The 26,491-nt window shown below is 40.7% G+C and overlaps 2 protein-coding genes across 6 annotated transcripts; one reads left to right on the top strand and one right to left on the bottom strand.

Moving 5' to 3' along the window:
- entpd1 (ectonucleoside triphosphate diphosphohydrolase 1) lies at positions 1 to 21,342 on the top strand. Of its 5 annotated transcripts, none has more exons than XM_028567399.1 (11): positions 1 to 170; positions 351 to 374; positions 10,140 to 10,267; positions 11,107 to 11,224; positions 15,369 to 15,519; positions 16,375 to 16,534; positions 16,660 to 16,863; positions 17,038 to 17,295; positions 17,887 to 18,000; positions 18,139 to 18,276; positions 20,499 to 21,342. In XM_028567399.1, exons 3-11 carry the CDS (start codon positions 10,142 to 10,144, stop codon positions 20,703 to 20,705), a joined length of 1,476 nt encoding a protein of 491 aa, XP_028423200.1. In that variant the 5' UTR covers positions 1 to 170; positions 351 to 374; positions 10,140 to 10,141; the 3' UTR covers positions 20,706 to 21,342. The 5 variants fall into 5 exon arrangements, with proteins under 5 accessions (XP_028423200.1, XP_028423199.1, XP_028423201.1 ...); XM_028567397.1 differs by lacking the exons at positions 1 to 170; positions 351 to 374 and adding an exon at positions 8,758 to 9,002 and having other exon boundaries at positions 20,499 to 20,744; positions 20,822 to 21,342; XM_028567398.1 differs by lacking the exon at positions 351 to 374.
- On the bottom strand, positions 21,178 to 24,980 carry LOC114547887 (potassium channel subfamily K member 1). Its single transcript, XM_028567402.1, has 3 exons — positions 24,473 to 24,980; positions 23,336 to 23,740; positions 21,178 to 22,618 (listed from the first exon to the last, which is right to left on the bottom strand). Exons 1-3 carry the CDS (start codon positions 24,822 to 24,824, stop codon positions 22,326 to 22,328), a joined length of 1,050 nt encoding a protein of 349 aa, XP_028423203.1. The 5' UTR covers positions 24,825 to 24,980; the 3' UTR covers positions 21,178 to 22,325.
- Positions 24,981 to 26,491: the final 1,511 nt, after the last annotated feature.

Here is a 26,491-nt window from a genome sequence, read left to right as displayed (position 1 = left end):
GGAGGTGCTGAAATGCGTGACTGAGACTGAGCAGAGAGCTGTGTTACGAGAGAGAGGGAGAGAGAGAGGAAGAGAGAGGTTAGAGACAAAGAGGAGAGAGAGAGGGGGGGGCAAAGAATAGAAAGAGCATTGTGTTGCTGCTGAGAAAGAACCCATGTCTGCACAAAGAGGTAGGTGTACTGCTATGACTGGCACACATACATATACATGCATGCACACACAAGAGCAGGAAATCCTTATCACCAAGTGTATCCAACAGCAGGATGTACCAGAAGTCTGTAGAGGAACTGTTTAGTATCAGGTGAGTGTGTGTTCTCTTCTAACTGTGTGAATTGCTTTATTGCATGTAGCGGCTGTGTAGCAGTGTGGGACAGGTATGTGACTTTTCCTTAGTATGTGCTTGAGTGGACGACAAGTTCAGGGTCTGTGTCATTTTATTGCTGAGGATGCAATGGCACACTTATAGGAGGCACTCTCACGATCATGTGAGGTTTATGGTAGTTTATCAGGCAGAGTGCATGTGACCGAGGGTAATTGTGCAATGCTATCTGATTAATTGAATGCATTCGATGGGGGTTGGTTAAAGTTTGACAATAAATACGTATGACGTATGATCCAGGTATTATTTGTTGACAAGTCCAATGTCAACAGAGATTTCAACTGAACCAAATATTATTTGCACCTATACCACCATCTCAAAAATGTTTTATGTGTATATATGTTTGTTGACTGATACCTAAAGTTTCACAATAAGACACCTGTCTCCTAGATTAAATATTCAATTCTCTTAAATAACAAAAAAAAAAAAAAAAAAAAGAGAAAAAGAAAAACCTTCCCTTTAGATAGTTTGGATTTAATGTGTTGAGCTTTTTGGTCTCTGCCTCCACCTTTTTACATTGCAGGTGGATGGAATTTCATGTGTGGTACTCACTTTAAACTATATTCAACTGAACCCAATACCCATTGCACCCAAATGTTTAAGTCAGTGAATTTAAGAATGTTTGGACAAGCCAAAACAGTCACATTTGCTTATGTTAAGTGGCTGATACCTTATCTAAACTGTCAAGAGAAAGCACCTGGTTCTCCATGTAGATTAAAAAGGGTCAGTTCACCCCATAACAATGTAGGTGAATAACGTTTAATTTGTGGTTCTCTCTTAAATCTACATTTAAAAAAAGTCAACAATATGTCTTTTCAGAAACAATGTCCAGATACTGCGATATAAAATTTACTACGGAATATATTAAAAGTTATTTTCAATAATAGAGCACTACTCATGAAATTCCGTTAACTGACACTAATTGGTGTGGAAGCAGACATTTTAGAGAAACCTGGAGATTATTTTGTCGTTTTCTTTTGTTTTGTTTGCGGTCTCTCATCAGGTCATATCATGCCCTTTAGTATTATCGGAGCCCTACAGTACATACCTACTGTATATGGTTTGTACTATTTAGGTATCAGTGAATTCAAAAATGTTTAAAGACAATCTCAAAAATCTGATTTGGTTATGTTTGGTGAATAATGCCTTATCTCAAGATTCAAAATAACATGCCTGCCTAAACATGTAGATTAAAGGGGTCAGTTTAACCAAATTACAAAAGACAATATAGTAGATATTTATTTAAAGCCATAGTGCGCAACTATTTTATATTAATGGATGTCCGTTACATTCAAACCACTGCCAAATGAGTTGATACAACACTGATTAAGCCTATCAGCTCCACAAAACTATCTGCATTTCTCAGCATGGCTAGGTTTACAAAATGGTGTAGTCCGGTGACTCTCGCGCAGAAGCTCGAGTGATGCGTTTTACGTCACTGCTGAGAAAGGACAACAGCAGTGTTCAGCTTTGGAGGCGAAGAGGACATAATAATTATAAGATAAAGACCTCTTCTGAAGAGTCCATCATTTTTAATCTTCTGTGTTTGCAACTGCGTAGAGGAGGGGTGGGGGTGCGATCGCCAAAGGCTTGCGTCATGTTTTCATTACTTAGAATTCCTCATGAGGGCGACAGAAACTACGCACCATAGCATTAACGTGCTGAGGTTTACCATTTACTCTGGAATTGTGAAGGCAGAGATATCTCAAAACTTTGACAAATTAAACCAAAACTATTTGCATGGCTAGACACCACCAGAGTGACTGAGAAAATGGGTTTGTTTTTTGTAATTTGGGTGACTTGCCCATTTAATATTATGAATGTTATGAAACAATTTGATCACAATTGTTTTGTGGTTTATATCCTATCATCTACTAGCTTGACCTCTGTGAGTTGATTCTGAAAGCAGTTAGGAGATGAACTTAGATAATGTGAGAGTAGATAGAGGATAAAGAACCTCCAAGGGAAAGGAGGATTGGTTCAAAGTAAGTTCACGCAAATACATTTTCAGTGAGGAAAACAGTGTTACAATTTATGTAGTCAAGGACGAATGTGATTTGTTTAAAGAAATGCAATAAAATCAGAGCACGGTTTTCTCCCTCCCTGGAATACTGTGTGGACTAGCCAGACCCTCCTCTGCAGCGCTGTGGAGGAAGGTCTGGCAATGAGAGACTACAATTTATGATACAAATTAATGATACAAATTAAAAATAGATGAGAGAGGCTTTGTTCAGTGTCTTTACAAGCAAGAATGAACTGGTAATGGTTATGTTTTTGTCTGCTGAAGGTCAGGGTAGACTAGCCCAGCCCAAGATTAAGGTCAGGTTGGACAGACCACTTCCCTGTGGAGGAAGGAGATGCTTCTTCTCATTTCTAATCATATGACGTTACCAGAGGTTCCCTTTTCACAGGAAGACGATGCCGTTTCACAACAGCCCAGACAAGAGTATTTATAGAGCTGAGTGTTGCCGTCTCTTTCAACGTTTAGGACTAAACAAAAGTTTGCCTGATTAATGGGAAAAGGTTGAAGCAAAAAGCCCAGTGACAACTCAAGGACACTCTGTTCAGAGGCACAATGGTATGTGATGTGTGTGGGAACAGAGGATGTGTTGACCTTGAGGAGGATTAGGCACTAAATAGATTTCTGTGGGTATACAGTATGTGCATGTTTGTTAAACTGAGGAGAAAAACAACGTGGTCCATTTACTCGGAGGTACATGATTAAGTACAATAATCAATGTATTAAATACAGTCTGCACTTCCTATCCATTAAGTGCTTTTGATTGAAATTACTGCCATGTCTTCTTCAGTTTATTGGGGGAAAAAAAATAGATTGTGACTGCAGGTTTAAGCATTATGAGCAACTCAACAGGCATTAAGTACAATTTTGAGGCACTGGTTCTTTTAATAAAGTATTTCTGAATTGAAAATTTCAACTTTCCTCCACAACCTTTTAGAGTAGCGTATTTTAGTTTTTGCTCCTCTACGTTATCCTCTGTTATCCAACATTCCATCCTTCCTTCTTTGCTTCTGTCTTTTTATGTTTCATTATTTCTTTTCCTATTTAAACAGTGCTTAAAGTATAAAAATCCTGATCTGGAACGAATACTAAAATAATAAAAAAATAAAAACGTTATTGCTTAAAGGATTTAAATCACTGGAGATAGGAGCGTTGTGGTGACTGTGCTTATGTAACATGTATAACCTCTACAATGTTCATGTCCACAAACGGGCTTATGACTTGTTAGGGCCTAACCATAAGAGCAGAAAAACAAATGTAAGACCGGCTTCGCAAGGATGTTGTTGTCTCGTCTTCCTGCCATTATGAAACCACAGTCAATGACACAGTCGAATCCCTGATGGTGTCACCATTTGACTCATCGCTCAGGGTCAAGTAAAATCCCTCTCAGTATCTGCGGATTCAAAAACACTCTCCTATCTCTTCCTTATCGCCGGTTACTTCTGCATTACTTTATCACAGGAGATTTATGAGCCTGTAGTTCCAGATCACCATGGGTGGAGAGAGACCTGACTGGGCTCCAATATCATGCCAGCATAAAGTCCAGAATTGTGTGCTACTGTGCGAGGATGGCCCATTTTCCACTGGGCGCGTTTCTGCAGTGTTCCGGCTTTGTTCCGTCCTCCGCCACGTGCCATTCGGGAGCGTCTCAGAAGCGGAGCGTCTTGCTGCCTGACTCACAGATTGTATTGTCTCTACAAGAACAATAATGTGTTTATTAGCTAGTGTCTACCTTCCACTCCAACCACTCCTGTAATTAAACTTGGTAAACTGACTGGATAGTCTCGCTGAGTCACTTCCTGCCTCGCCAACACACGGCCCACTTGAAAATAGACCTGCCGCGTATCTTTAGCGGACCGGAGAGCCGCTCCACACACGCTTCTGGGACACGCCATTGCACGGCTAGTAGAATATCAAGCATTGTCTTGAATGGCCGCAATTGCACGCGGGGCCCACAGCGCCTCCGTAATGCAGCAGTGGAAAAAGGGAAATCCCTGTTAGGCAAGCCTATGAACTGTGTATGGCATTTACAGTGAGGAAAATAAGTATTTGAACACCCTGCTATTTTGCAAGTTCTCCCACTTGGAAATCATGGAGGGGTTTGAAATTGTCATCGTAGGTGCATGTCCACTGGGAGAGACAATCTAAAAAAAAAAAATCCAGAAAACAAAATATATGATTTTTTAACTATTTGTAGGATACAGCTGCAAATAAGTATTTGAACACCTGTCTATCAGCTAGAATTCTGACCCTCAAAGACCTGCTAGTCTGCCTTTAAAATGTCCACCTCCACTTGAGGTCGTTAGCTGCATAAAGACCCCTGTCCACCCCATACAATCAGTAAGAATCCAACTACTAACATGGCCAAGACCAAAGAGCTGTCCAAAGACAATAGAGACAAAATTGTACACCTCCACAAGGCTGGAAAGGGCTGCGGGGAAATTGCCAAGCAGCTTGGTGAAAAAAGGTCCACTGTTGGAGCAATCATTAGAAAATGGATATAAAAACATAAACATGACTGTCAAGCTCCCTCGGACTGGGGCTCCATGCAAGATCTCACCTCGTGCACGGGAGGAGCTGGTCAATGACCTGAAAAGAGCTGGGACCACCGTTTCCAAGGTTACTGTTGGTAATACACTAAGACGTGCATGGCACGGAAGGTTCCCCTGCTTAAACCAGCACATGTCAAGGCCCGTCTTAAGTTAGCCAATGACCATTTGGATGATCCAGAAGAGTCATGGGAGAAAGTCATGTGGTCAGATGAGACCAAAATAGAACTTTTTGGTTATAATTCCACTAACTGTGTTTGGAGGAAGAAGAATGATGAGTACCATCCCGAGAACACCATCCCTACTGTGAAGCATGGGGGTGGTAGCATCATGCTTTGGGGGTGTTTTTCTGCACATGGGACAGGGCGACTGCACTGTATTAAGGAGAGGATGACTGGGGCCATGTATTGCAAGATTTTGGGGAACAACTTCCTTCCCTCAGTTAGAGCATTGAAGATGGGTCGAGGCTGGGTCTTCCAACATGACAATGACCCGAAGCACACAGCCAGGATAACCAAGGAGTGGCTTTGTAAGAAGCATATCAAGGTTCTGGCGTGGCCTAGCCAGTCTCCAGACCTAAACCCAATAGAGAATCTTTGGAGGGAGATCAAACTCCGTATTTCTCAGCGACAGCCCAGAAACCTGACTGATCTAGAGAAGATCTGTGTGGAGGAGTGGGCCAAAATCCCTCCTGCAGTGTGTGCAAACCTGGTGAAAAACTACAGGAAACGTTTGACCTCTGTACTTGCAAACAAAGGCTACTGTACCAAATATTAACATTGATTTTCTCAGGCGTTCAAATACTTATTTGCAGCTGTATCATACAAATAAATAGTTAAAAAATTATATATTGGGATTTCTGGATTTCTTTTTTTAGATTATGTCTCTCTCAGTGAACATGCACCTACGATGACAATTTCAGACCCCTCCATGATTTCCAAGTGGGAGAACTTGCAAAATAGCAGGGTGTTCAAATACTTATTTTCCTCACTGTATGTCTGTGAGGGCCTGTGTTTGTATGAGAATGTATATGTGCTGAACCTTTGGACTTCTTTTTGCTAGGTGACGTCATTTGGTGCGGTCTCATGTCAGTTTAGGGATTAGGGAGTAAATAAATAAATGGAGTCAATGTTCATCTTGAGGCAAGAATGTGTGTTGTTGTGCTGTGAATGTTATTTTGTGTGCAACATTTGTTGAACATTGTGGGGGCATGATCTGAATGATTGGTTCGTCTACAACAACCCTAATTTTTACTGCAGGCAACAGAAGTTAATATTAAATCTCAAGTCTCCCTACACACTGATTTTGTTTTTTACTTCCTGCTTTCCCACAAGTTAAAGTTAGTTCAAACACGTACTAATGCTTTTTTTTTTTTACTTAGCTTGTTAAAAGAAATCTCTTAAAATACTCTGAGTGATACACTGAGTGATAGCAGATGTTTTCCACCCTTATTTCTCCGTGGTCTCCTTGTCCCACCACTCAGTCTTTCGTCAGGTCATAGATTGAACCATCCTAGCCTCACCTTCACACTACATTTGTGTTTATGGAAGGGTTGGACATGGAAAAACTCTGGTGCAAGATTGCATCTGTGTGCATGCAAATACAGTACGTGTGTTGGAAAGGGAGGACATTTTTATTGGTCTTCACTTATTTACATAAAAGGTTAAACCTTGATATTAAGGGTGAGATGAGACTAGGTTTGGGATGGTAGTTGTGGTCATTAGGGACTGCGTAATGTAAATAAAACTCCTTGTACTAAAACAAAAAAGCAATAAAAATATGTTTAAAAAAAAACAAAAAAAAAATCCTAAGTACAAACATACAAATCTGCACGTGTGTGGCCCACTTCGTCCAAGTCTGTGTTGATGTTCTAAGAGAGTTGATGATCTCATGCACATAATTTGCTTCTCAGGTAAGCCCTGTGTTGTCTCAACATGTGTTTATGACTACAGTAGGTCTGTATCTGTTTTTCTGCCAACAGCGGCATCATCATTAAGTGGTTACATCTAATAGAACAGTCTTTACTTACTTTAATCTGTAAGGACTTTAACTGGAAACTAAATGTTTAAACATTGTTCAAACTTGACTGTAAATGGAATGAAGGGGATGTTCAGGCACCTTTACTAGCTCGAAAGTAACAACTTTCCTGAAAGACTTTGATGTGTCCCACAATTAAACTAGGAAGGTTTTGTAATTGGTGCCAGCTGTCATTAACGGATTTGTTCATTGATGCCAAGGCTGGTTGTTGACTTTACCGGCAGACACTTTGCAGCTGTTCTTATACATTACAGGTCTGCTTGACAAACAGCTAGAGTAATGACAAAATAAACCAAAGCATGTGAAGAGGTTGTAAAACAGAAAAACATATGTGGAAATCACATATGGTTTCATTTTTGCTTAATTGCGGCCGCACGCCTTCGAGGAAGGGTTTGTCCAATCCCATCATCCCTCTGAAGCAACATGCTGGTGTTGCAGCAACAGTCATCCAGTCAGAGTTAGTGGTTGGACCCCCACCAAGATTGGCACCATATGAGCCTTTGATGGTTGACACCAATGCGGTCTTTGTCTTGTATTTTGTGTTATTAATATTTTAGGAATTTTTAATTGGCATACCAATGACTTTCAAATGTTTTCCGTTTAAACTGTAAAAACAAAAAAAGGTTAAGACAAGAAAGCAATTTTCCTCAATGATTTTGAATTTTTAAACCATAGACTGCATATATAGATCGCAACGCATCTCCGCTGCCTCCCACTGTACAAAAGTGAAGCCAAAACATCCCGGATACAAAGCTCAAGAAAAGCTGTCAACCAAAATCCATTTAAAAAAAGGTGCATTTAAGTGACTGCATTTTTCTAGATCTACGGCTCTTATCCAAGGTGTCAGACGGTCAATCACGTTTGTTTCTAAAGCAATCAGACACGTTTCACATGCATTTGGACATGTCTTGCTCTCTCCTTCTTTCATACTTCCAGTTTTTACTTGTAATTTATTATCTCTGGGGCTTTATACATTTTATTGTAACATTGTTTAATTTAGTTGAAATATGTATTGCAATACATCTGCACAGAGATCAGTCTATCAGAAAGATAGAAGATTTCAACTGGATGACAAAATGATGGTCATTTAAAGAATAGAGAGTGAATATGATAAATACTGTAACTGGACTACTGCCAGACTGTATCTGGTTTAGACAGTCCCTGGATAATGTTTTAAAAATAAGTAAAATAGCTGCAAACGTTGGTTGTTTGCTTAGTGTTTGTGTGTGTGTACTTCCTCAATGTGGGAGGTTTTGAGTCATTTAGCTCTCTCAAAAAGAGGAAGGTTAGGGAATGATAAGCAATAGAAGCATGTAGTGTTGACAGTATTTTAAAATGTTTAAATATGTGAGTTTGTGTATCTGCATGTGTGCAGCAAGAGAGGGAAATAACAGAACGGATCTGTGAATGGATCAACAAATTTGCAGGCAAGTCATGTTTTGGGTCTGCTGCACATACCCTATTCTTCTAAAACAGAGAGAGACAGAAAGAGAAAATAGGGGATTCCAATCCGTCACAGAGATGACATCACAGTCTGCCTGCAATAAAAAGTGGCTAAACAAGGGAGTCCCCATTTTCCCTCCCTCCTACCCACCCCACAGAATGAACAAAGTGAGAGTAGTGCTGGGGCGAGTGACTCATTAGTTCACAGAAAGAGAGTGAGAGAGGGAGAGAGATACCCTTTTAATGGGCTTCACATGCACACACACACACTTTAGCGGTCTCCATAGTGACCAGCTTTGCGGCCCCAGCTTGGGGAGGAAATGCCAAACTCAGTGCTTCAGAGCCACTCCACCAGGAAGATACAAGCACACAGCTTTATTCTTATCCTTTGTCCGGCCGGCGGAAAAAGCCTCCCTTTATCATATCACTCTGCTACCTCTCCCTGTCCATTCTCTCTTCCCCATATTTTCCTCTCCCTTCCACTTACTCTTTTTTACTTACCCCTCTCGCTCTCTCTCTGCCTCTCTCTCCCTCCCCTGTCAGTTGTACAGTAAGTTCATTGAAGTAGACAGAGGTAAGTACTCTCTTTCGCTGTTGGTTTGCCATTGACTCACTGCTTTAATGTGCTTCAAGTTTCAGTCTTTGTGCGTTTTCCCACAGTAGACAAAGGTCAGGTTTACTATCACTGCTCCGGGTCCTGATGATGCAGAGCAACAGAAAAGCTGTGTGTGTGTGTGTGTGTGTGTGTGTGTGTTCTGATGAAATGTGTACTGTACTCTACAATCGGGTCACTTTCCACATTGTGTGTACTTTGCCAGCGGTCATGCCTGGATTAGGTCTGCCAGTTTACTTTCCCTGGTGATAATCAAACAACGGTCTCTGTGTTCGTGTGTGTGTGTGTGTGTGTCTCTCTCTTTACAATTCAGGCTGGTATCTTGTTCATCACTCACTTCCATCACAATAGCCTTATGAATACAGACAGCCTGTTACACCCTTTTTGTCTCTTGATGAACTGTAAATATACTGTAGAAGCGCATACAATCTACACTACCATGTGTACGTGTGTGTGTGTGTTTAAAATCCTATTTGTAAACTGTGGAAACTCAATGAGTACTTAGGAAGGAATGGGAACTGAACAAAGTATTAGCAGACACAGCAATCAAATATAATCAGGATTAAAAGAATAACTAAAACGGGATGTGGAAATTATGAATTATTGTTGACTAGCAGTGACTAATTTTTGATTGTATAGCCAAACGTTCTCTTGTTGTATAAACACTTCAGCTATTTCCACAATAATAAGCGTGAAACCGGTTTCCTTTTAATGATTTCCCAAAGAAGAAATCTTGTTGATCTTTCAGCATTAGTCAAGTACTTTGGTGGAATTCCCTTTCAAACATTCTGCGGGTGAATCAACAACTCCCCCTAGAATCAAGGAACAGTTTGGCATGAGTTCAGACATACCAAATCAGTAATCCAGCTGTAGTCCTTGGTTACAAAACAACACAGTTAAAAGCTTTTGCAAACCCCCCGGACAGACTATCATACAAACACACACATGCGGTGACATCACTCACATCTGGATGCAAGATTGGCTAACCCTCTATTCCTGTTTCCAATGTTTCCCCATCTTCCCCTTTCTACCCCGGCAACCCTCTCGCTTCTCCTTCCTGTCTGTCTTGTCTGTCTGGGTTTCCGCCCCCGCTCTCAGAGATGAAAGAGAAGAACCCCTGGCACACGCCTGTGACCATCATCATCACTGTGATTGGCGTCATAGCGATTGTTGCCTTGGTGACGGTAGCAGTTTTGCAGAACAGGCCCCTCCCCCAAAAGTACAAGGTACAGTAAAGGAAAATACTGAAATGCTGTAGCCTTGTTGCAATGTATGTCCATGGAGATACTGACATAAGAATAACACAAATACACATTAGGTAGACATAGGCGAAAAAATATATACATTAAGTATAAGAAATAGAAAGAAATAGAGTTATAGTAATAATAGTAATAAATCAAAACATATTTACACAATAAAACACCCTTCTATAAACAGACAGTATATAAAACACAGATATACAGATGAGTAAGATGCGGATGAATAGAAATTAAATATTGGAGGGGACACGGAGTAATAAAGCATAGTGCAGAATAGTGTCCAGTGATGGCTCATATTGCAGAAACAGCTAGCAGTGCTACATTATGATGTTGTATTAATGAGCCTGACTGTTGCTGGAATAAAAAGGACATGCGGTAGCGCTTCTTCTTGCACTGAGGGTGCATCAGTTACATTACAGTGGGATGTCTGTTCAAAGTCCCCTAGCCAAATATGGTCTCTTCTGTCAATATGACCTCAACCTGTACTACTAGTTCTAGAAATCCCCTACCAAATAAGGGAAGAGAATGTTGATGTATTAAATCACCACTCCTTTGTGTCATAAATGCAGACCCAGTAAAAGACTCACAGCTATTTTTGATTACAGTGGTGGGGGTTCTGTTTCAGCCCTAAACTAATATTTTTCTATTTGCACTGATAAATGTATTGCTGATAAAGTTTTGCAAAGTTTGTCTTTGGACTATACAATCATCACACTGAATGTTTGAACTTTGTTTCTGGATGGAAGTCATCCAGTTAACTAGTGCTAGTCACTGAACTGGAATTCCTCCTTCTGTCTCCACTCCAGTATGGGATAGTGCTGGACGCCGGCTCCTCCCACACAGCTCTGTACATCTATGAGTGGCCAGCTGAGAAGGATAACAACACTGGAAGAGTTGAACAGACTCATTCCTGCAAAGTCAAAGGTATGTGCTGCACAATGTCGTCCCATACACACACACACACACACATTCTAATGATAATGCATTATATTAAAGGGGTGATAGAATGTAAAACCGATTTTACCCTGTCATAGTTGAATAACGACAGTTCGGTGGGTAAATAGGACATACATAGAAGCTCAAAGTCCCACTGACACCCCTTTACTATGAAAATCTCATATTTTGAAACTGCCGCTGAAAACGGGCTAATCCCAACAAAGCTAGTTGCTTACGCAAGCATCTCAAAATCCGGAACCTTAAGAGAACAGTCACGCCCCAACATTTACATAGGCTACACAACTGACCTGAGATCAGGTCTGATCTTCTGAATCTAGCTAGGTCACGCAGATCTCTGCTATTCCATTACAAAATTCACTTCTGAAACTTTTTTATGCGAGAAATGTAAAGCTCAAATATGGGCCGTTTTACGAAAATGGATGGCTAATTGCAAATTTTGTCCGACTGTGTGTCGGAGTTCAGCGCCGGTGCTGCCTGTGTTGCTGCCTCGCCGCCCAGCCTGCCTTCCTTTACACACCCCGGCCTGCTCTGAGCTCGATTGAGCTCCGTTACGGCTTGCAGCCCACAGCACTCCATACCCGCGCAAAGTCACCGGTTTTTGGCAAATGGACTACTAAACGCTGGTGCTCTGACAGAGCTCCAGGGCCTCCAGCTCCCCTCTTCCTGCTAGCTAAATGCCCGGTGTGTGTGAGTAAGAGCGCGGTCAGCGAGCTTGTTGCACCAGCAATCTGTTACCACAGGTTCCAGTTAATCTTTTAATGTGTGTAATTATAATGTGTTGAGTTATTTAAACAAACGATTGGGGAAATAAATGCCGTTTGTCCGCGAGTCTCATTGATAGAGCCTGCGGCTGGATGTAGCTCTATCAATGAGAGCTAGCTCCTCCTAGAATTCCTCTGAAATTCACAAATATTCATTAACTTGAAATCGGACACCGTTGCTAGCGTTATAAGACATTTAGGGAGAGGTTGTATAAGTGGCGTGACGAAATTCAAACTGTAAATATACACACATTATGCGGTAAATGAAGCTAACTATCCCTGATTTGTAGCTAGCTACACATAGCTAGGATTGAAGGGACAGTCATAGCTAACGAAACCCCCACTGTTCACAAAAATTCATTAACTTGAAATCGGACACCGTTGTTAGCTTTATAAGACCTTTAGAGATATGTTGTATAAGTGGCATGACAAAATTCAAACTGTAAATATAGCTAGTTATGCTGACAGCCAGCCAAGATTAACTGGAACTGTTGTAAGAGATTGCTGGTGTAACAAGCTCGCTGACCGCGCTATCACTCTCACACACGGGCCATTTAGCTAGCAGGAAGAGGGGAGCTGCAGGCCCTGGAGCTCTGTCAGCGCAGCAGCGTTTGGTCCATTAACCCCAAAACGGTGACTTTGCGCGGGTATGGAGTGCTGTGGGCTGCAAGCCGTAACGGAGCTCAATCGAGCTCAGAGCAGGCCGGGGTGTGTAAAGGAAGGCAGGCCGTGCAGCGAGGCAGCAACACAGGCAGCACCGGCAGCTGAACTCCGACACACAGTCTTACCAAATTTGCAATAAGCCATCAATTTTCGTAAAACGTCCCATATTTGAGCTTTATATAGTTGATTTCTCGCTTAAAAAAGTCTCAGAAGTCTCAGAAGTGAATTTAATAACGTAATAGCCCGACAAACAATGTATAACTTTGCAATGAGACCTGCTGTCGAGTCTCCCATGTGTTTCTATGTAGTTTGCTCAAACCAATCAGCGCGTAGCTCATTCTGAATATTCATAAGCATACCATATTTGGAAGAAAAGCTCTTGTTCCAAATAGAGCCATATTCACAGGGTAGTTAAGGGCCTAATAAAATAGCATTCGGGCAATTTTCAGCCCAACCAATGTTACATACCCCATTAGGAGACCTTAAGGAACAGTGCATAAGCTTATATGAACATGCACGTTTATATACTTAACTTAGAGTGTTTATTGTTATTAAATATGCCAGTTATTAGGGGTGAGTATCTGAAATGAGTTTAGCTCGCCATTCCCATAGATGTGGCTGCGTCGAATTCACACTGACGCCTGGGCACTTATTATCAAAAGAAGAACAAGTGCTGCAGAAGTAGTTTAGTCGGCGCAAACAATGGCAAACCTCACAGAAAGAATTATTCAACCTGCTCCATCCTCATTGAAGGCGAGAGTTTGGGCACTTTTCTGCTTTTATAACCTCGAGGGGAAGACGGAACTTGATAGGAATCATGCTATATGCAGGCTTTGCAAAGCGAAAGTTAAGTATTTTGGAAACACCACAAACTTGAGAACTCACATGGCACGCCATCCCCCAGAGATCAACATTAAAGACGTGGACAAACAACAACCTAAAGTACCCAACACTTGTCTTTCAATGCTCTAAACTCCCACCCAACTCTGAACAAAAAGCTCTTTTTATTTAACAGTTTTATTTTATACTTGAATTAAATGTATTTGAAAGCTGGCCAAAGCCTGGCACTTTGCAGTTTTTGGTTGCAATAGTTTTTATTTTTGTATTAAGACATAGCCTATAAAGTAATAAACTACATTTAATTTGTTGCGTTTCTTTTAAATTGTACGTCTACTGCAATAAATCGTCTACTGGGAAAAGTAACTACATTTACATACTGTGAATCTTTTTTTAATTTGTTTTTAAATCGAGAATCGATTTTGAATCGAAACTTGAACCTAAAAAACTATGTATAGAATAATAAAAAAGTAAGCCATCTCAATCATCACTTATGAGTCACTAAAAGTGTTTGGTGGTGTCTGTATGTGCAGAGACTCTGCCCCCTGCATGCATTTTGTCTTTTATTACTATTTTGCTGCGTGTGGGACGTTATGGGCGTTAGGGTTGGGCGATGTCCCCTAAATTGGCAGTTGACGATGTTTACAGTAAAACATCGTGATGGACGATGATATCGTCGTCGGGGGCCGGGGGGGAGTAGCTTTACATAAATGGTGCCCTGCTGGTAGGTTTTACAACTTGACCTACTTTCACTTAAGTACGGTGCAGTAAAGTCAATCAGATGTCCGTGATCTGCGTAACGACAGTACAGTGGGACTTTTGCCTTCAACAGAGCGACAGTAATAACTAAATAAATAAAAAAATAAAATAAAAAAACTATACCGTCACAGCCCTATTTACAACTCCACACTTAATGGATTCTTGTAGTTTTATTAATGATTTACATTTTTGGCAGCAGATCTGAATGCTTATTATTCAGTGAGAAACCCATGACGATGAAAATTGGGTTTAGCAGCAGATGATTCAAATCCTTCATTCGGTTAAAGTATATGGTTAGAAACCATCAAGATCTAAAAAGTGCAACATTAAAATGTGGCTTAAAACTAAAAGATTCTGGCAGACAAACAATGCTGACTCATGCACATATGACGCCACTGACAGGCGAACAAATGTCACCAAGCGTTCTTCTCCATAGCAAATTCCTTTTCAGTTCATGAATTTGTATAACCAGACTCCGCCAGATGGATTGCTTCGCATTTGCTCGGCATATCCATCTGGGAACTTTCCGTTGGAGAACTTTTGGGAAGGGGCGGAAATACTGGTTAGCTGATTGGATGAACCATAGGTGATAGACGGGCCAAATCAACCAATCAGATCCACAAAGCGTATGAAAATACAACCACAAGCCCGCCCCTGCTGCTGCAGGCAAAGCATAGCTCGTTAGCTCAGCATGCAAGCAAGCAACATGTCGGTAAAGGATATTTGCCGTTTGTGTAACGAGAATTTAGGAATAAAAGACACCATTTCAGGATCCCGGACCGCTGTCTGAAAATACTGGTTAGCGGATTGGATAAACCATCTGTCTATCACCACCTAACCCACCTCAAAACCAACGCTGATTGGCCCGGTCGTTTGGCTAACGGCTCCAAATTTTCTCTACCTCAAGATGCCAGACTGATCTGCGAGTGGAAAACTGGAGCTCGCGAGATCAGGACGCTCTCACGAGGCTAGGATTTGTACAGATGACCTTCAATTCCCAAGCAGGCTAGCATCTTTGAACTATGTTGTATGATTGCTAAATTTAAGCTAAATGACTTCACTCTCCCCTTGACATTTTGCTCAACCTGCAGGTCCAGGTATCTCCAGCTATGCGTCCAATCCATTGAAGGCAGGGGAGTCTCTGAGAGAATGCATGCAGGAGGCCGAGCAGCGGGTGCCCGGAAAAAGACACCACGAGACCCCTCTTTATCTGGGTGCTACTGCTGGAATGAGATTGCTGAAGTACGGCACAAACATCCCCATAATCAGACATGAAACATGCATCCACAAAAAAAAAAAAAAAAAAAAGCAAGCCCGACACTGGTGCAGTGGCGGGTTGTGTATTTTACACCTGGGCCTTCCGTACTATCCTACAGAAACTATTATTAATTATCACTATTGCAGAGACATGAATACACGGTGACTGCAGCCAGCTAGAAGGCTCCGGCCCGTCAAAGAATATGCCCAACAGGGCAAACTCAAAATTCGATTGGGTAAAGAATGTGACAATCAACATCGTCCCTATTTGCTTGAACAGCAGAGGGATTCACTCGGAATTCTGAAGGCCTCAGAGTAGATTTTTTCACCTGGAAACAGCACAGGGGGGAAATATGATTGGATAAAAGCTCTAATTTATGAGATGCATTGGAAGAAGCACAACCGAGGGAGAGAGTAGCAACAAAATTACGGTAATAGGCTCATGTGGTTTTGTAAAATCAATATGACATTAATAAATAAATAAATATATATATACTGTAAATATTTTAGAAATTAATTTATATACAATTAGAAAAATATAATTTTCTGATTCTGACAATCTGTTGGCCAGCAGAGAAGGCCTTGCTGGCCCACCTCTGCACTGGTGTATCCCAAGCCTTTACTCTGTAATGGTGTTTGTGCTGGCAGTCAAAGTGCTACCATCTGTAGCCTTTTCCATAAGCCTGTTTTGTGATTTATCTCCACGTGAACTTCACAGCCAGAGCGGCGAATATGTTAGGGTCAAATTTATTATATACGATACAGTATTATTTATGGGTTGCTGTACTGATTTGAATTATGGACGTGAATTAGTCTAATGAATTTGTGTTGTGTGTGCAGTATGGAGAACAGCGTAGCGTCAGACAAGGTATTTCAGGCTGTGGAGGAAGCCCTGAAAAAGTTCCCCTTTTCCTATCAGGGAGCGAGAATACTCAGCGGCCAAGAGGAGGGTTCCTTTGGCTGGGTCACAGTCAACTACTTGGATGACCGCCTCAAACAGGTCTGTATGTGCGTATGTCTGCACACTGCATACGTGCAAGTTTGTCCACTTTCAAATGTGCTTTGTGTGCATTAGTCAGGGTGTTCTGCTGTGCACAGACTTCAATGCCTTTTTGTCTGCTACAGGGTTTGGAAACCACAGGGGCCCTTGACCTTGGTGGCGCCTCCACTCAAATTAGCTTTGTATCCGATAATTACAATGGCTCAGAGTCACCCAGAAACTCTGTGACTTTCCGACTCTACGGAAATGACTATAACCTGTACACTCACAGCTTCCTGTGTTACGGGAAAGACCAAGCTCTACGAATGACGCTGGCACACCAGTCTCAAGTAAATTTCTTCTTTTTTCTCATTCAACAATAATGGGTTGTTGAAAACTAATCTAATCTGAGATCACTTGAAATGTAATTATCTTTAATAGAGACAGGATATGCTGAAATGTGCAGTAATGCTGACTTTCAATTTAATTAGCTTTCTCTCTGTCTCTCTTGCATCCTCCCCTAGGCAGGTCCAGGAACAGTTTTAGATCCTTGTTTCCACCCTGGCTACACTGAGACAAAGAACTACTTGGTCCTCTATGACAGCCCCTGCGTGTCAGACAGGAAACCCCAAGGAGCTCCTGCAACCTTCAATCACTCAGGGAACGGAAACTTCCTAGAATGCCAGAAAAACATCAAAAGTATCTTCGATTTCAATTCCTGCAAATACAGCCAATGCTCTTTCAATGGGGTCTTCCAGCCACTTTTACAAGGGCCATTTGGGGTAATGTAACACAGTTATCAGGTTTTATTTATCAACAAGTGGCCTATGTTTTTTGAAGGGTTACACAATCAACGTAGCTACAAGAGTTACACAACATACGACTTTATCAAATGTAATAATCACTGTTCACTGAGCACTGAATTGTTCCTGATATGCCTCAGAATATTAAGTAATTTGCTTATAAAAAAAGTGTCAGTTCGCCCAAGTTGTGAATAAAATATATATATATTTTAGCAGTATCTCTTGTAGTATCTAGCCATGCAGATATTTTTGGGTTTTATTCAATCTATGTCTGAGATGCCTGCCACCCCAATATATTATGGGTGAATAGCATTTTCTTATATAGCTTTTTGAACTTCAACTTTTCCAAAAACAGTAAACAATCCAGACCTCACTGAAAAGACATGTTGCTGTTGAATATGGCATATATCCTAGCCGCACAGCTCCTTGCAAACCAAAGACAAAAAAACTCTGAGTCAGTGGGGCCAGTGAAAAAAACATCATGAGAATAAACTATTTATAAGATTACATAATTTGCTAAAACCAGGCATTTTAATCTCTCTGTCTGTCTGTCTGTCTGTCTGTCTGTAGGCATTCTCTGCTTACTACTTTGTAATGAACTTCCTCAATCTGACCAATACATCCATCCCACTTGACACTGTCAAGGAGAAGCTTAAAGACTACTGCGCTACACCTTGGAATCAGGTCAGGCATATTTATGCATCAGTTAGACACAAAATAAATATCCTGCCATATTTTCCTGATTTCCTGTTTTACGTATCTATGTTCTGCACTATGTGTACTGTACATTAATCATATCACTGCATTTGAATTGCTGAACAGATAAGGCAGCAGCATCCGAACATTAAATTAAAGTACCTGGCTGAGTACTGTTTCGCTGGCACGTACATCCTCACCCTGCTGACAGAAGGATACAACTTCACCTCAGAGAGCTACTCAGACATAAAATTCATCGAAAAGGTCGGTAGATCACAGTCCACTCCTTCCTATCTCACACACATCAGAGCATGTGTGTGTGTGTGTGTGTATGTATATGTATGTATGTGTGTGTGTCCCAGATCCTAAGACTTGATATTTCTTTGTTTGATATTAATAGCATTACTTGTAGCTTACAAGTCTACTTGATTGCTCAATTGAGAAGAACTACAGTCTAAAGAAAACCCACAGCAACCTTACTAGACAACACCAATCAATAACAAGTCACCTTATATGCATTTCCTCAGATCAGTCGGAGATGATTGTGTCGTTACAGTAAATGGTTATAGTTACATTTGGGTAAAACGTCTCTGCTGTTTTAGGAGGCTCTTTAGAATAAAAACAACTATGAGGATTCTGCTGAGAAAACTGATCACTCAATACAAATGATGGTTCCCTTCTTAAAGATTAACAGCAGATCCAAGCGATTAATTGTCAACCACTTCTACCTGCAAAGCCACAGCCACCCCCAACCAATAACATCTTGATAATAGTGAAATACTCGTAGATGCCCTTTTCAAAAGCCAGACTATTTAACCTATCTTGAAGCTAACAACCAGGAAACATTAGACTTAATGATGGTATAAAGAAAAGTAAAGCTTTTACATAGTCAACGGTGTTCAAATGTTTTGAGGAAAAGATTTCCTTATGCTAGCTAAAAACAAGAAAAATTATAAATAGGACTACTTATCCTTCAGCATTTTCATGAGGCCAAGATTACATGGAAATAATGGGAGCAAGATATCCTCATCTATATATCTATTTACCTAAATTGCAGCGAATCAAACCAAAACATCAATAAATTAAAGCACAAAGCAGCACAGGAGCAGGTAGCCTACTTACCGTCGACCCAAGCATAATGGCGAGTGAGTGGAGATTTGTAGCCCCTCATCAGTGGTAGCAGACAGCAAACACGCTGAAACTGACGGTTGTTTCGAGTTTCGTTAACGCAGTGGACTGTTGCAGATCACATATACGTATACATATATAAATCTATGGTGGCAGGTCAGCTGCGGTACAAAACGACGTTGACATGAGTGTAGAGCACATAGGCTAGTGACAGGTGTCTGGTTGTAATGGCCGCGCTGCACACCTGCGTGAATATAATTGGACGTAACTAGTCAGCTGGTAGCTAAGCAGTGGTGGTGCTATGGAGGATCACATGTGTCGGGTAAACAGTTAGAAAGCACGGGCGTCCGGGAAGCTAAATTACGAATCCCATAGTGGTCGATTGGAGCTCAGTTGGTAGAGCGCGCGCCCATATGAAGGGGTTTATTCTTCGACGCATTGGTCCAGGGTTTGAATCCGACCTGCATGTCTTCCCACTCCTTCTCCCCTTTCATGCTGTGGTGATTAAAGGCAGAAATGCCCCCCCCAAAAAAATAAATAAATAAATAAATAAATAAATAAAAAAGTTAGAAAGCATAAAAACAGGAATTATTAAAATATGTTACTAATAAAATCTTAATTCATTAATAAATAATTAAAAAGACATTTTAATAATTGAAATATTAATTGGTAATTAAAATTCATTATTAAACTAATTTACATATTAGCATTAATCCATCAATGAATAGGACAAATTAAAAAGAAAAATAATGGGATATTAAAATCAATTTGGAAATTCAGTTTTGAAAGATAGATACATAAGCCATCTAAATTCACTTGTTTTTCATCAGGCAATTAATCAGGCTATTTTTTTTGTTTTGTATATGTTATTGTGTTGTAAAGTTACTACATTTGTTTTCTGTATTGTTTTGATACTGTGCAGGTCTTTTATACAGCAGATCTTGTGATATGTCAAAGTAGGAACAGCACAGCCAGCATGCACAACACCAGGACCCTGAAACGGAAGCAACTAAATCTTACATTAAAAAATAAGTATTATCTGTACTGGTTTAAAATTATTGTTAGGTTAGGCTTAGGTTTAGGGTGACAGTTGGGTTGAAACATGTAGGTTCAGCATTCAAGGTTTCTTTTACCATCTCTCTAAAGAGAAAATTGTCTTGGATTAAAGGAATTGCTGCATAAAATAATGGCAAGCCCTCTTCCATGTTCCCAGCAGACAACATGTAGTTGTGATGGTTGGAGAATTCTCCATTTAAATTCCACTTTAGCAAAAGTATCAATATTTTTGTAAGCAGAAGTGTGAGACATGTACTGGTGTGCCGTATCAGTGAGTCTTCCCTTATCCTGTTTGTCTCCAGATAAAAGGGAGTGATGCAGGCTGGACGCTGGGCTACATGTTGAATCTGACCAATATGATTCCAGCTGAGGCTCCTGACTCTCCCCCCCTGCCCCACGCCGGCTATGTCTCCATAGTGAGCATTATCGCAGTACTGATCTTCATCCTCTTCATCTTCAGCCTGCGCCCTCTCTGGCCCCGCTGTTCCAAACATCCACAGATCGTATAATCATATATACACAAAGATGCATGTATATGTGACGGTGAGGAAGGGAATGTCTGAGTCTGTTGGTGTTGGCTATTCTATCATTTTGTGAATATAATAGTCAACTTTACACTTTGCAGCTTTTGTGGGGAGGTCAAAGTTTCAACATCTGCTGCACATCAACAGCCCTGCAGATCATGCGGATAAAAGGACATTTCAGAAGGACAAATACTTTTTCTACTCTTTCTAAAGAGGGAATATACTTCTTTGGTTAAAGGACAGTTTCTGTGTCTGTGTGTATGTTTGAATTTGAATGTGCGCTTGAATGTGTGTGCCCACATCGGTCTGCATGTATGTGTCTTGACGTGAATATGATACTGTATAAATAAAATAACCCAGGTTTATATAAAATGTTTAAATCGCTTGTAATTTGTAAATAAATATTCAATAAAAAAAGTTAAAGGTTACATGATTTATTTAACACTTTATCCAGAAAGCTAATTGGATTTTTATTTTATTTTTTTAAATACCATTATAATGTTCTTCTCTTGATTAAACCCCATAATTCTGCAAAATGACAATGAAAACAGGCAGCAAAATGATCTTTGGAAGACTTTCATGAGTGTGAATAAAATGGATAATAAAAACATGCTCCCTCACCCTCAATTGTAACAATGACACATTATTGCATAATTGTGTTTTAAGCATCTCCCCCGAGCAGCATGAAAGATACATTCCCTGTAAGAAAAAAACCTCAAGCAAATCTCTTTTGTAAAGAAAATGAAAGTGCTGCCGTCTAGTGGTGAGAGGCCATGCATTGCTGAATGATTACCCAATTGAAATACAGCACATTATGTTGCCAGTTTATTAGGTACATCTAGCTGGAACTAATGCAGTCTAATACAATGGCGATGCATTAAATCCTACCTTCTTGAAAGTTATAGTGTTCAGTTTTTGTTGAAACTCTTTTAGAGAGGGGTTGATTCAACGGTATGGTCATTATGGAGACTGCAGTTTGTGGTGCTGTTGAACTGTATTGCGTTATATTGACAGGTTTCTATTACTTTGTTATTCAAATAAATTATCTTATTCTTGGAATCCTTTTCACATAATGTACAGTAGGCCAACTGATAGTACGCCCAATTCCCCTGGTACTGCTATACTACTTCCAAGAAGGCAAATTTCCTATGCAAATAGCACCATTGATTATATAAAGCGCTAAGAGCGCATGTGAAATCCTCTAGAGCAAACTGTTCCACTTTGGAATTACAGCATCAAAACGTTGGCAGGAAGTTGAACCTTGTAGGGCTTCCCTCCGTTTGGGGGCCCAGCCCTTCCTCTGTGTCACAGATCTCGCTCTTATCTGCAGGGAATGGAGCTACAGGGGAGAACAAGAAAACAATGCCATCCTGATAGTCTGTGGGTGGTTCCTGCTATTACGCCACAAATGTCAGTTGGTGTTGACAATGGCGGAAAGCCATTTTTAAGTGATTAAGAAACCCAGCTTACATGTAGATACTGTAAACACAAGCTCCTTATATACGTACACATTTAGAGGTCAAAGCCGGTATGTCCAGAGCAGTCACAAATGGAGCACAAATTTATAGATCAGTCCCTCAAATACAATGTTTTCCAGACAATCTGTCATCTCAGTTTGCTGTCAACTGCAGATTCTGATACTGTGGTGTAAGGCATTGACTTCCCATCCTGCTGTAGAGACGCAGCCTGTTCTGACACAGAAGGGATGACTCGTAGGTGATCTGTCACGTGATCCGTGGGGTCGCTCATGTGATCCCGCTCGATGATGTTGGTGGTCTCGGAGTCCAGCTCCCGAACCCTTTCTTGGTAGAACCTCTGTCTGAGGCGTCTCATCTGGGGAAGCTCACAACACGTCTCCAGCACCACCAGGACAAACACCAAGCCCACCAGCAAGTAGACTGGGAGAGCACACACACACACACACACACACACACACACACACACACACACAATGAAATACAGTGTGACTAATAAGATCAAATCAAGGTTTGGAGGATAAAGAAAGGGTGTAGTCGCTAATAGTCATGCTTTGTTTAACCTTGTCAAACAGAAAAGTTGAAATGGTAAATGGTGGTAAACATGATGATCCTCTTATGCACATATTCTGAATGTGCAATAAAAAAACATGTATTGTGATTGTTGTTTAGATCTCAGTTAAGTGATCACACGCAGGTCCCCTGGAGCAGTGGTTCCCAGCGTGGAAGTCCGTTATTTCAAAATCTTCTGAAATTTGGGGATCCCCTGAATTTTCGTCTAGCGCCATAATCCGGTCAACATTTCAATCAGTCCATTACTTTGGTTTATGCCCAAATTCCTGCAAAACTAATGACATTCCCATTAGCGTTAGCTGTACTATGTGTTTGGCTTGCTTAAACGGGTTATATCTCATGGACTTATTCTAATTGGGACAATGATACACAAATAAATAATGCTTTGTTTTCAGGGGTCACGATGTGACAAGGTTGGGAAGCACTTTTCTGCAGGATAAGAAAATGCACTAATGCTTGAGCTATTGAAACCTTTTCCAAATCGATGAATTAATGGATTAAGTGTTTTTTTGGAGATAAAAGGCTTCCACCTGGCAGCAATGGAAGTATATTCAGCCCCCATCTCACCTGTAATAGAAAGTCTGTAGAGCTGTGGGTGTGGGTTTTCCTCTTTATTCCTGGCCTCTCCAGGGATATAATCCCCAAGGCCAATGGTCGTCAGAGAGATGAAACAGAAATACAGAGACTCCAGAAAGTTCCAGTCATTCTCAATGCTGAACAAGATCCACGCAGGGATGATGAGGAAGATCAGGGCCATGATGATGGCTAGGCAGGTAGCATGTATGGCGCCTAACTTCGATTTGGACATGGCCCATCGACGGTGGAAATAGGACACTGGACGTCGAGTTACCAGGACCATGATTCTTTCCACCGCAACAGTGAGGAAGAAGAGGGTAACAGGGATGCCAAAGAGGGCGTAGAAAATACAGAAGGCCTTCCCTTCATCTGAGAGAGGAACTGTATGGCCATACCCTAAAAAAAACACAACCACAAGTGCAGCACAGCCTTAATTACAAGGGTGTAATTAGAGGTTAGATCCTGAGAAGCTACACACATAACAATAATTAGATAGAAGGAAAGAAAGACAGTATCTTCTTTTGAAAGACAAGTTTGATCCTAGACTGTAACTTTAAATAATTTACTAATTCTGTGAAAAGCTGCTACGAGCCACTAATGACACAACTTTGATTACCAGGAATGATTATCTTCTAGCAGGTTTTTAGCCTCCACTAGCACACTGGTTTACAAGACAGTGTGAAACCCATACATATTGATTAATGGGTTACCAACATCTAGAACTGCAAATATTAACATATAAAGATAAACCAGCCAGCCAGAGGGATTCTTCAAAAAACTGGCAAACCAAAGGTTGTTGTAATGTACGGCTTTTCTGTAACTAATATATAAAATAGGACATTTGGTTTATTAAAGTCTGCCTCCACTCAAAAATGCGTTTTGCTTGGCTGTTTGACCTTCACTGTGCAGAATGATATGTGCAGAGTTTGACACTAAAAGTCTGCTTTCACATTCATCTGCTGAAGGGGGAAAGTATCCTTATTTTCTAATATGGCAGTTCTAGATGTTGGTGACCCCGTTAATAAATATGTATGGGTTTCACACTGTGTGTATACCATCAAGTCGGGAGTTACAGCCTCCTTTAAGTACAGGGGGAGAAATGGGGGCTTTAGAGTCCCCGGGCCTCACCTGTGGTGGTCAGCACGGTGCTGGTGAAGAACAGGGAGGACACAAAGTCCCAGTTTCGCTCGGTGTCGTTATCCAGCACGGACACTCCATACTTACTGGCCTCTAGCGCGCGGGCCAGAAGCTCGTTCAGGCGCTCTTGGGACACGCAGGGGTTGCTGCTCAGGAAGTCCTGCTGGGCCGCTTTCAGCTCCTGACGGAGCTCCTGCTCGTAGCGCAGCTCGATGGCGGAAAAGATCCCGGCGCCGATCAGGAGATAAAGGATGTAACCGACGACCAGCAGCGCAAAATTCAGCGCTGACTGGTGTCGCTCCACAAACCGAGCGCACCAGCCGTAGGTACAGCTGCGGACCATTCCTCCACTCACCTTACGCTCAATTGCACTTAGTATATCAACAAATTACGCTTCAATAACTACACAGGGACGCCTCTTTATTTTGGTTATGACTTCTGTCCTCTACCGGTGGATGGACTCGTCTTCCTTGTTCACCTCTGTGGTGACGTCACTCTTTCACCGCACCAGGTGTGTGCGTGCGTGCGTCTTTCTACACTTTCCTCTCCAACCGGTTTGACAGGTTCATTGTTTCGAGTCATTACAATTGATTTCTTCCTTCAGCCTAAACAGATACTCTCTTTGGAGACACCGATTTATTACTGTAAAAACATGTAGGCAGGTTGTTTTTTTTTTACACAGTTACACAAAACAGACAAATAAAAAGGATGTAAGAGACTGAAGAAATAGAGCTGACGAGACAAGATCTCTAAAACAAAACAAGAAAATGAATGAATACATTTTTTAAGGGATGTTGGCTACATATTTCCCTGACATATAGCCTCCTTTCTATTTCTTTCATTAATCCAGTGTTATTAATTAATTAATCCATTACATACTTTACCTGATGGTAGAAAGTACAGTAACTACTAAAGTACTGCTACTAAAAGTTTAGATACTTGGACTTTACTTGAGTATTTCCATGTTCTTCCACTCATTGCAATTACAGAGGGAATTATTGTAGTTTTTACTCCACTACATTTATCTACGGTTACAAGTTAGCCTTTAATATGTTACAAACAAAATACTGGCAGGGGCCTTTCTGTGCTTTATAATGATATACTGTATATTGCTGGTATATGATATTTGTAGATACTACCTCTGCTTTTAAATGTAATGGAGTATTGTTAAAGGCTATTATTACTACTTCAATACAGTTTTTTTACGATTGCTATTTTCAAAACTTGTAACAACTTTTCTAAACACTTTACGCAGTTAGCACAACATCCGTCTGTGTAGGCTATACAACTACTACATTTCTTGTTGCTTTGACACAAATTGCATACAGTTAACACAAATTTAAAATGCTTGAACATCTTTTACAAACAAGCTCAACCAAAACCAAAACAATGGATCTTTCACACTGTAAGTCAGAACAAATAACATCATGTTCTAAACCTAACTTATAGGCTAAAGTCAAAGTGAACAGCTGTTCACAAATAAACACAATATATCCCCTGCATGTTATTCCATTGCTACTGAGAAACATCTGATTGAAGCTATCCAAATAGATCAATCACAGCTGATTCCCATCTAGGTTGAGGTTCTTTCAATCACATGACCATATGTTACTTAGTACATACAGTAAAATAGGACCTATCTGGGCTGATTTTGTGTGGAAAAGGAACAATAAAGATGAACACAAAGAAAGTACAAAAAATTCCTGCACGAGGGAGAGGAAGACGAGCACCAGGACAATTCTGTTTCTGTCTTCTTTTTTTCATAGAACATACATTCTATAAAGCTACTCTGAGATGGGTCATTCATTTTTTGTATTGAATTTCTGCAGCAAAAGAAACATAGAAAGGCTTCAAAAGAAACTGCAGTGCAAAACACAATCTATGGTCAATACAGTATACTACTGTCTATTGTATACGGGTAGACCTGACACATAAAATAATGCAGTTTCTGTAATTCCATGTGATGTTAGTGTTTTGTATGACGTTGTGCAGTGATTGACTAAATGTTCC

This window comes from Perca flavescens, chromosome 21 (assembly GCF_004354835.1).
Source record: "Perca flavescens isolate YP-PL-M2 chromosome 21, PFLA_1.0, whole genome shotgun sequence".
Taxonomy (NCBI): domain Eukaryota; kingdom Metazoa; phylum Chordata; class Actinopteri; order Perciformes; family Percidae; genus Perca; species Perca flavescens.
This window is presented reverse-complemented; position numbering and strand designations above follow the sequence as displayed.